An 11,673-nucleotide genomic window follows, 5' to 3' on the forward strand; every position below is an offset into this window, starting at 1 on the left:
TATCGGATCATGGTCCTTAAATGATTAAGGGTCAGACTCTCACGGGATACGATCACGGAACCAAACCCAATTGGTACAGCTCCGCTGCTGAATGCGCAAGTCCTGCTTTATTGCCTCGAGAAGCGCGAGGTGGCGTGAGCTGGCCCCCTCCCGCCCTGCCCTGAGGAGAGGGGGAGACAACGGAAGAGCCACCATTTAGAAGACGGAATCAGGAAAAAATTCAAGTGACAACTTGACAAGCCCCAGTTAGAGCTCAGCATCTGTAGGATACTGAGGAAATCCTCCTCGTGCAACCAGAAAGGCAGTAAATGACAGGATGATTTCAGTGAAGGTTTCACCTGCGCTTTTTCCTCTGCTGCTTTTAATTATTTAGAATAAAATCTGGAATATTTCTCTTAGAAAAGCATGTAATTACATTCCATGTGTTTTCCCATAACCAAAATAACTACTATAAGGCACATACATCTACACCTACTGTCAGTTCGAGCTGATACTGAAAAACCCGTCGGCCCAATTTAAGGGGAAAAAGAGATCTGTTGCCAAGCCTCTTGCTGGCCAAGAGTTACGGTGGTTGCCCACGTTACAAAGTGTTTTAACGCACGTAAGCTGCCCGCCCCCGCCGTGTCACAGCCGTCACCTTGCGCTCAGAGCTCACACTGGTCAGTAACGCCACAGGACAGACCGTCTTGTTCTACTGGCACAGGATTTCCCAAATGCGGAACCCTGTGTCCCAAGAAACTACACTTGTTTTCCTCATCTGGACCCTTCAGCATTTGTTTACTATATAAACAGCCTACTCCCAAATAGTAGTAGGTGTTGCGAAATGAGAGTTTCCCAGAGTAAATTCAACTCAGCTTTGCGTAGGAAACGTCAGACTCTTTGGGCCCCGTGCCTGGCGCGTCACTCCCAAGCTTGAACGCACTGGAAACCTTTCCAGTTAATCCCTTTGGGTAAGGAGCATAGCCATTATCCAGCTCTTCTAGTACTTTTCGGCAAGAAATTCAAACAGTGCTTTACACAAGAACCAGAGGGCGGAGGGGGAGAAACCCCCAACCCCTCCCATATCCAACAGGCAACAACCAGGTGAGAAAAACAGGGAGAGAAAACACGACTCCTGCAAAGCCATCCCTCAAGGCCAGGCCTGAAGAAACGCAATCCCGGTTTCACAGCGCAGCCCGACACCACAAACCCCCGGGTCTCAGCCGGGAGGACGCAGCTGCATACAGCCACGCACAGTCCCTGCAGGCCACGGCAACTCGACGGACAGAAAGCGGTTTCCGAGCGCTCGCGCCCAGCTAACGGAAAGGGCGTGCTCTCAGCGGGACTGCAGCACGGGGCTTCCCAAAACACCAGCCGCTCGGTGGTGAAGTCCTGCCTCTCTCCTACAGTGCTGGGGACCTGAAAAGCAATTCCAGACTCTCAGCAGGTGGGGACGTGGCATGCACGCAGCCGAACACGCTGGGTCTGGGGGAGTACGGCCAACAGTTGTTTCCTAGTAAAACTGCACCGGGAAGTCCAGCTACGGTTTCCTTTGATGTGCCTCCTACACCTATTACTGACAGATAGGCCTTACTCTCTCCAGCAATTAGAAGCTGTAGACACACAAACCTTTATGTTTCACATTTAATGGAATGTCAGAACTTTAACACTGTTTGGCCTTCAGACAGCAGTTGAAGTCTGGATACATTACTCAACAGTATGCTTTTCAGTGGGGGTCAAGGTCTCAAAAGTCTTAAAAAACCAAAAAATCAAATCTCCAAGTCTTACTTAAATAATGGAAACTACAAAAAAAATAAATAAGGAATGCAACTTAACAGAGTAGAAATTGGTAAGTGCTTCATCAGACCCCTAGCTGCTCAGACCATAAATTTGAGAGTCAAAATACGGGGAATGGTGGCACTCTTATGTTCATGCACAAATTATAATTACATTTAGCATCAAAATCAAATTCTTTTTGGTCAGAAATTTGTACAAACTGAGCTTTTAAAAGTACAGTGAACTACAAAAAAGATTAAATATGCAATTATAAAATATATTTATCCTAGGTCGTAAGAATATAAAATGTTTATGTTCGTGTCACTAGTTCAATTACACATTACACACTACACACATTTAAGGATAACTTCTTTGCATTAATAATCTAAATGATACAACACTGTTTATTGCTTATGTCAGGCATGTAAATTTTAATCCAGACAGCCTTCAGCAGCTAAACCTCTGTGGTTCAGGGTTTGCTTAAGATCAGGTAGGACACCATTTAAAAAAAAAAAAAAGTGTATAAACAGTTGCAGCAAGTTTGTACCTGCTCATATAAACACGAACCATCACCTTTGCTGGGGGGCAGCACTTCATTTTTCTAAGTACCTGCAGTGGAAAGTCCTGAGATGTTGGCGTGTGATCAAGTTTACATCACTTATCTACTGTGTGTAAGGGTCTGCACCTGTTCCAGGTATAGGGAGTTTACTGCTTTAAAGGCAGAGCCCTAGTCACTAGCTTTCAGCAAACGTAGCCGCTGGGGCAGGCAGGCTGTTTACTTACAAGGAATGTTCTTGAAAATACATTTTCCAGCAAGAATAAGCGCCAACTAAAAGCAGTGCACCAAACCCGATCTTAGTGAGAATAGGTTTCCAATATAACCACCTTTTTCTTTTTCTTTCAGTCTCATTTAGCCTCTGCTTCATCTGCTGCAGCTTCTGTGCTGTGTTAGCTTTTCTGTCCTCTCGCAGTCGTTTTCGGACGGTACTGAAAGAAAAAGAAAAGTAAACCTTGGGCTGTAGAACCGGAAAAAAGGCCATTAAAATATGAAAACAAACCTCTTCCCAAGCCACCAGCAGCACATGGCAGCAGCACAGAACATCTAAGCCCTGCAATTGTTTTAACGACCTTGATGTGGACAGTCCGAGGTCAGCGAAGCCCCGTGCAGTCACTGACATATGTGAAGATATAAATGGTGCTTGACCTACATGTTTAACGGGGAACAGGATTAGCTTTGTTATCAGCTTTGCCTTTCACCTCAGCAATGCCCTTAGGCTGTACATCTTAGGCTGTAAGCCAGATCTTGATCAGGGACACAGGCTCAATCAGTCGCGTGTTGTTACGCTACCAGGGCCGAAGTCGTAGCACACTAACACCACACCCGTGTGTGTGTGGGGGTCCCCAGCTTGTGAGGGGCTACTTCAAACATCTACCAAACCACTATCATTTTCTCTCAAAACACTCATAAAGACCTAGAGATTAACTCCTCAGGGCGTTCAGCAAGCCGCCCATTATTTCCGAATTCCCGTCTGTCTCCACGGACCGGCTGCGTCTTGTCTCCGACTGCAGCGCTGCGGAACAGACCCGGCCTCCAGTGCACTGCACAGCTCGGCAGGGCCCAGCCCGCTGCCTGGGTCTCCCACCACCCTCACGTGGGCAGGCCCAAGCGAGGCCCGTGTGCCTCACGGCACAGTGATTCCAATGGCAATTCCCACTATGGCAGCTCACAGCTGAGGCACCAGTACTCGGGCAGCAGAGAAACTTGACAGAGACCAGCAGAGAAAGACCAATTCACGCGACACAGCTAACCCACAGAATCAGTTAACAGCGGTAGATTTAACACGAACGGAGGGTAATGCACAATTGCAGTCACCACAAAAACTTGGTTTCTGAGGTGTCACCTATTTTCCCAAACAGAAGTTAGCACTGGATTTAAAAATCACTATGGAACTGTGTTGGGCACTTCTGACCTAACTCACGCTGTACAACGGCATTCATAGCCGGTCTGCAGGAAACAGCTTTCAAGTGTGAGGTTTAGCTGTTTCAACTGAGACACTGGATCTTCTTCTCTTGACCTTTAAACAATAAAACTTTATCACAAGGAATAACTGAAGTTCTATTTTAAAAAATTAATTAAATCAGGCAGTCAAATATCACCTGTCCTTTGCCCCAGCTGCAGAAAGATCTTTAAGGTTTCTTACAGTAAGTCATACAAGAATTGGGCATTTTAAGAGAGCGCATCTGCCTTCTAAACCCTTTCCTCATTTTGCCTACCTTTCAATGTTTCCATCTGTGATATCCTGAACTTTGGTGGACAGGTCAGTATTTATTTTCTCTGTCTGATCTTTGTTCTCCAGGCCTATGCTGTTCCCGTTGTACTTCTCTGTGGTTATTTTGGCTGGGTGTGGAGGAGACTGCTCAGAACTTGGCGCTTGGTCCTCCTTAGAGAGCTCCTTCCACCGTTCCTGCAAAAAAAGAGAATGTCTTTCAAACCCTCTCCTAATGCCGAGAGCCCTCTCTGCCCAAGGCGTCTTCCAACAGAACAGTCACAGAAGTGGACTGGAGGAACTACTACACCAAGAAAAGAAAACTACAATTGCTAGACGGAAGAAATCAGGTTAGGTGAAGATGCATCTTCTCCAACAACGATCTCTTTCTGCATTTCTCTAGGACGATGCGACTGTGAAGGCATGGCACCACTAACTTCTGGCTTCGTACTCTTCACGGCAGCTCCACAATGCGGAAGCAACTTGTCTCGTACAGCCCTGTGCTGCCCAGCCCTCTTCCCCTCCCACTACCCATTACGTGCCTACGCTGTGCTGTCGCCTGTCATGGCTCCTAAACACAGTTGGACCTCACGTGCAAGAGCTGCCTAAAAAGAGAGAACTGGAGAAATGTGAAACCCCGATGAATAAAAGAACCTAGGGTTATTTATGCCAACGTCATGGCCTACGCTTTCACCCAGTGATCCATTAGCCCAGAGATCCACTGCACCATAAACCAGACCTTCACCTTGCTCTGGGAAGAAATCAGCTCTTTTCTCACACAAATCAGCCAGCCTGTAAAGATAAGAATATCCCGAAGGGGAGCAAGGGGAATCCCAAACAATTACTTCTGCATGTCTGTGATAAGAAAGATGAACTGAAAACTGACTCTTCACAAAACGAGTGTTGGGCGCTCATCTGTCAAACGAATTCAAGATTGCTGGTCTCAACTACATACCAAACCTCAGCTACTTAGAAATTAACTGCTGGCAGAATGAGCTCTAACAATGAGCTGACGCCTCTGTTGCATCCCAGCTTCCGGTATAGGTCCGGAATTCACAAAGGGAGTCTCCATGCAGAAGTGATTCCACTCTCAGAGGTTTGCTTTGTTTTGTCTTAAACAACTACCCCTCCCAATCCAGCCACGGACAAATGGAAATCCACTTAGCAGCTCCGTCTTTACTGCCATGGAAAAAGGCCTTTTGGAAGACACAGTTGTGTCCATAAGAGCTTTTCTGGCTAAGATAAATACGGATTCCACCTGGAGTGATAAGCCACAACAGAAGAACTGAAATCAGAGACAATTTTACTGCTCTTGTCAAACAGAAGGAATTTCCCACCGTATTTTAAACGAACAATAACAATAGCTCAAACAGCTGGTAATTTTAAGTATCTATGACAAGACCACGGGAATGGCAGGACTGGAAAAATAACGTACAACTTGGAGCAGAAGGAGAAGGAGGATTACCTTTGCCATTTTATGACGGTACCTGCAACTTTACAAAAAAGAACAAACACATATCTCAGGACCTGAAGTACTACACTGAGTCTTGTGAAACTGCGTCTGGAATAAACAAAGTGACGAAGTTTGATTTGAGAACTACAGCTGTCCTTAAAATTAAGACCAAACGCCTGTGCAGGGGGGCTAAGACTTAGGGCCTGCGTCGCCTCTTAGAATGAATGGACACAACGGAAAGGCACTCTAAGATGTTCAGTTGGCAGAATCAGATGAACATGGCGCAGGTTGCCCAGAGAAGCTGTGGATGCCCCATCCCTGGATGTGTTCAAGGCCAGGCTGGATGAGGCTTTGAGCAACCTGGTCTAGTGGAAGGTGTCCCTGCCCATGGCAGGCGGGTTGGAACTGGATGGTCTTTAAGGTCCCTTCCAGCCCAAACCATTCTGCGATTCTGTGATTCCATGAACAGCAGATACAGCTTTTGGATTCACAAGTTACAATACAAAATTGTAACACTCTTGTTCTCTCTCTGCAACACACCCCTAGGGATCTAAGGAACTCAAGCTTCTTGCTCTTTCAAAGCCACAAATCTGTTTTCCAGCCACCACCCTTTTCAAGAGGTTTTTCTGACAGAGTGATGGCCCGTTACTCTCTGCTATGCTGGTGAAGCAGCATGAACTTTGCTTAATTACAAGGGAATTTTATAGAACAACTGCAACTGTGTTCCACCTCCCCACTTTACGTGGCGCAGTGCTGTAGTACAATTAGGAAGCAAGTAACTGTTTCAGCTACACAGGCCTCTGCAGGGCTGCGGGGCAACCTCAGCGAGCGTGGGAGCCTTCCCGTCGTTCAGGGGTGATAATCCTGAGGAGGAGATGCCTCGCACCCCAAACAAGTGCTGCAGCCACCAGCTGTAAGCAAGTAAGGGTTCAAGTGCACACTGTGTTTGTCTGCACAGTTTACTGACTTCTGAAATCCACGGAGATGTCAGAGACCAACATTGGGATAACGTGAGAACACAGAAGCGGTCAAGGACTTTGTGTTTCCCCAGCAGAGAAGCAAACACCTCTCACATTCCAGACAGTACAACGGTTCCATACGGGGGTGGGAGGTGGGGAATGATCGAGTTGACCTTGAAAGGAGAAATACTCCTATTAAGTACTGCCAATTGATTTTCTGCACATGACCCTGAGGCCTAAAGAGCACAGCGCCAGGGCAACTGCCTGCACTAGAGAAAAGGCTGGTTTAGGAGAGATCGTCCGAACAATACAGTCGTAACGAGGGGAAAAAAAAGAACAACTGAGAAGTGTGCCTTCTCAGGCATTCTTAGACTGCAGCAGTTACACACTTGAACCCCACAAGCAGTGTTCTGAGCTGACAGTGCTCCCCTGCACCCAGACACAAGAAATCCTGTGATCTAGATGGGTGTGGGAACAACAGCTGCTCACAGTTCAGAGCACGGCTTCTTAAAAAACAAAGCAGAAAAAAAATGTTAGGCAGAAGAACACCCACAGACCACCGGAAACAGCTCCCAGAAAATAAAGCAGCTAAACTGCTGCTAGTGTGAGGATGAATCACACAGTCTCCTAGGTGTACGGTGCAGGTGTCAGACTAACAGCGCACCACCCAGGTGTTTGACACTGGTCGTTGTGCAAAATTATTTCTTAATTTATACAGCAAGTCAAGAAACTTCGTCAAAGAGAAGAATCTGACAACTACCAGAACCACAGAAAAGAGGAAATGTGTTTTAGTTTATCTGTTTCATTGATGATTTTAAGAGATTAACCAAAAAAACCCCAAGCATATGAAAGCACCATTAAGTCTGTTTCACTGCCTCTCCTCCCAGTCCTCCCTCCCACCATCTGAAACAGCTGTAGTTACTGTTAACATCTGTGAGCCACGCTGATAAAACAGTGAGATTTGGTAATCTCTTTGCCCCAAAAGTTACTATATTCGGCTAGATACTAACTGTAAAACAAATTTTGAAGGATATGGGGAGTGGGGTGGAAGCAACTTTACTTATAAGCCTGATCTGTAGCATCAGGCAGATCATGAGGAAAATATATAGCAAAGATCAAGAATCTTAAAAAGATCCTTGCTATCTTTTCAAAGGGATACTGGGCATTACTTTTGCTTTTCAGTACTGAAGATATCAGTAGGTAAAGGCTGGGAGAGTTGGGCTGGTTCAGCCTGGAGAAGAGAAGGCTCCGGGGAGACCTTAAAGCCCCTTCCAGTACCTGAAGGGGCTACAAGGAAGCTGGGGGGGACTTTTTACATGGGCCTGTAGTGACAGGACAAGGGGTAACGGGTTTAAATTGAAAGGGCGGAGGTTTAGATTAGATATCAGGAAGAAGTTCTTCAGGGAGAGGGGGGTGAGGCACGGGAACAGGTTGCCCAGAGAAGCTGTGGATGCCCCATCCCTGGAAGTGTTCAAGGCCAGGCTGGATGAGGCTTTGAGCAACCTGGTCTAGTGGAAGGTGTCCCTGCCCATGGCAGGGGGGGTGGAACTAGATGGTCTTTAAGGTCCCTTCCAACCCAAACCATTCTGTGATTCTATGATATCGATTTAACTTTTTGTTACATTAGTACAGACAAGTTATTTTTATATTTTATCTAAGAGAGGGCAAGTACATAGGATTAAAAGTTTAGCTGATAAAATTGGTTGATCAGAAACCCCCCAATACCTTCTAGGCATCTACTGAAAAAGGCAAATAATTTCAATCCCACGGTTACATGTTTTAAAATAGTTCAGAGCCCATTTTTAACTACCGTTAGCAGTCTACTGTTCATGTGCACATACACAGAGCTGAACAATTACCTGTATAGTTGAATCCCCCATTATAAATTTTGCTCCTTCTATTACAGCCATATATGAAAATCTTAGTTGATCAGGAGTCTGAATAAGTCCCATTCGATATTTTCTCATATCCAGTAATACCTTCTTAATATCTACAGAAAATGGGTCTTTTTTCTCCATCTGCAAAAGGAAGTTACATTGAAAGCGTCATTGCTACTGATAAAGAGAGACAACATATAAAACAATAATTACAAGTAAAAGTGAATCATAAAATACAATCTAAAAATCAATTTCTTCATATTATGTTTCCATTAGTCATATACAAAATTAACATCTTAAATGATTTCTAAATTGTTTTTACAGGAAAAAAAAAGTTAACCATCTAATGAAAGCTTATTATGAACAAATCAATGATCGTGTGTTAACCAGATAAATCAGTACCCTAATATCAAGTCTTAAATTTAAAGAAATTTAGATATGCTTGATTTTATTCAGGCATGTATTCAGTCAAATTAGGACTGTAAGAATCAGAACCATAAAGCTGTATTTTCCACTGTTCCTGAATGGAACAGAAGTTTGGAATGAGTGAATGTGGCAGAAGTTTCCTTATTGAAAGCAGAATCCCTAATCCTACCAATGCACACACTTGTCCCCACATTACATTCAGGGGCTGTTTTTAATCACATATCGTCACTTCTTGTAATATTCACTTTAATTCCTCTAATATTGAAGTGTACTTGCGCCAAAATATGCACTTATGTTTTACAAAATGCAGAAAAAGAGAACTGGGGGGGGGGGGGGGGGGGGGAAAAAAAAAAAAAAAAAAGACGGGGGGGGGGGGGGGGAGGTGTGTGTGTGGAATTGAGAAGACCTAACCAAAGCAGAAGATAAGTCTTATAATTTGAATGAAATCCTATTCCACCTAAACCTGTGCTGTACTTCTCACCAAGCACAGCCAAAAGACAGAAAGTCTGTGCCTAGACTTTGAAACCCAAAAATATGTTACATGTATCATAAATATCAGTTTACATTTAAAGTTCACTCAAGTTATGAGATATTACAGATGATGCAGTTCAGTGAGTAAGCAAAACACCTGCTCATCCACGTTGGTACTGCAACTGGCTACCAAGCCCCACCTCCCAGAGGGCTGCACAGCCAGGGAAATGTTGCACCATCCTCCATTACACACTGCAGGAGAGACAGGGGCATGCCCCAGTTCTCATCCTAGTTCAGATCCCAGTTTTCTGCAACCTTAAGAAAAGAGGCCTGCGAGATACTCCATGTTTGGAGAAAGAGACTTATACATTCAATTGGCTCAATATATGTTCACAAGCCTAACTTTAAGCTTGTGTTAAAAAACACCAAAAAAACCCAACACAACACACTCAGCCTTTCCTAAGCACATCCGATATAAAAGGAAACGAATGCTTACTAATTACCTTCCAGGAAGATTTGAAAATGTGTGAAGTACTTGGAGATGGATTTGTAAATGTATTTCAAGAGGCGTGTTTTTAAACCATCAAAATATGTGGATGCCCCATCCCTGGAAGTGTTCAAGGCCAGGCTGGATGAGGCTTTGAGCAACCTGGTCTAGTGGAAGGTGTCCCTGCCCATGGCAGGGGGGTTGGAACTGGATGGTCTTTAAGGTCCCTTCCAACCCAAACCGTTCAGTGATTTTATGTGAAGAAAAAACCCCAGGTACGATGTCTTAATTAATGTTTTCACTGGCATGTCATTCCCTTAAATGCCTTTACAGCCTTCTGACCACAAAGAGCATAGTGGGTGTCAGGAGAAGGAAGGAGGTGACAGAGAAAACGACCACACACTTACCAGGACAAGACAAGTGTCTACTAATGAAAACGTGCCGGAACGTCCTATCCCCGCACTGCAGTGAACTACCGCAGGTCCGTGTTCAGGGCTTAGTGAACCAGACTCTCTGACTTTAAACAGGAAGTTCAGGAATGAAGCTGGGGATTCAGGAACTCCAAAGTCTGGCCATGTAGTATAATGAAAATGAAAGATCACCCTGGACTCGCCACTCTAGAAGTGAGAACAAATAAACAATACAACTAGAAAGTGTTCTACTTTTGTTTAGCTAGCACACATTTCTCCAGTCTAAATCAATAGTTATTTTCTATTTTAAACCTCCCATTTAGACAAACAATCCAATAACTTGTTTCAGGTTGGATGACAACCAACACTGCAATCCGAAGCATTTTTTCATCTGAGTTTTCCCCTTCGCAATTACTACCATACACTTTTTTTTCCCCCCTCAAATTTCCAGCATTATATTTGGTTTGCTTTAATACTTGCCCCCAAATGTTGTTCTTTTTCTACCATTAATGCAGCTTAACGGCTGACAGCAGTTATTTCAGTGCTACCATTAGCAGGACTGAAAAAAATACCCCGGCAGCACTGGAAGCACTCTCTGCTCTTGCTCAGAGCAAGTTTTTGTAGGTGTCAGCACCTCCTTTGCCCTAGCCACGCTACTGAGAGGAGCAGGAAGCTTTATGGAAAAGGCCTAGAAGAACCCCTACAGCAGGATGTCTGTATGGGCATATTCATTCTTTGCAAGTAATAAAGGATTCCAAGACCCTGCAGTTGTTTCAGAGCCACGCAGCTCCTTTCCTCACATGACCAACTAGCCGCAAGCATTGGAACGAGGGCAAGAAAGCATGCATGTATCTGAAACGCTCTGATGACAAGTCTGGATTATACCTTTACGGAACTCACTGCAGACCTGCTGTTAAACACGACACCTTGCCTCCCTTCTTTTTTTGCTACAATGATTGGGAGACAACTCCGTCACTGATTTTGCTCAGAGATATTAAAAAGGTTCAGTTATTTTTATCCTTCCTCCGTTTCATCTTATTTTCCACACAGATTGAAACCTACATAAACCTCCAGAGAGTTGGAACAGAAGTTTTAAAACATCGATGTATTCTAGAACAGCTAGTTTTCTTTTTCAGCAACAGTAAAATATAGCTATGAAATGAAAATAAATTCTACTGTTCATCTCCTGCTCCATCTATTTCAACTTCTTCTGAGAAACAACTTACAAAACTCCTTTATGTAACTGAAGTAACCCAGTTCACAGTTACCACCGTAACAAAAACACTCTCTCATTTTGTCTTTTGCCTTCAACACCTGATGCTGCAAGACTGCCAATACTTTCACAGAAAACAGTGGATATTGACATGACTCAAAGCACTCTCAAATGCACAGTTATCTTCCAGGAATAGTCTTTTGGCTAAGAGCTGAACAAGGACAACAAAGACTGATCCATCATACTGGGATAGTGAGTACACAGGGAGATTTCAAAGAGCAAAAAAAGATGACCAGGGTCTAAATTGTATAAATACGCTGTGATTTCCCTTTCTTATTTGTCTGAAGGGGGGGGG

The 11,673-nt window shown here is 44.3% G+C and overlaps 1 protein-coding gene across 1 annotated transcript in view; it reads right to left on the reverse strand.

Moving 5' to 3' along the window:
- Window positions 1–2,534: 2,534 nt before the first annotated feature.
- The window catches only part of PTPN2 (protein tyrosine phosphatase, non-receptor type 2), a gene marked incomplete at its 5' end in the record, with an annotated part of 25,290 nt that continues 16,151 nt past the window's right edge, over window positions 2,535–11,673 (reverse strand). The window contains 4 exons of the mRNA XM_010152963.1: window positions 2,535–2,742; window positions 4,030–4,220; window positions 8,294–8,452; window positions 10,103–10,312. Coding sequence (XP_010151265.1) covers window positions 2,535–2,742; window positions 4,030–4,220; window positions 8,294–8,452; window positions 10,103–10,312 — 768 coding nt within the window. The remainder of the gene's footprint in view (window positions 2,743–4,029; window positions 4,221–8,293; window positions 8,453–10,102; window positions 10,313–11,673) is intronic.

The sequence above is a fragment of the Eurypyga helias genome, unplaced genomic scaffold, assembly GCF_000690775.1.
Source record: "Eurypyga helias isolate BGI_N326 unplaced genomic scaffold, ASM69077v1 scaffold14010, whole genome shotgun sequence".
Taxonomy (NCBI): domain Eukaryota; kingdom Metazoa; phylum Chordata; class Aves; order Eurypygiformes; family Eurypygidae; genus Eurypyga; species Eurypyga helias.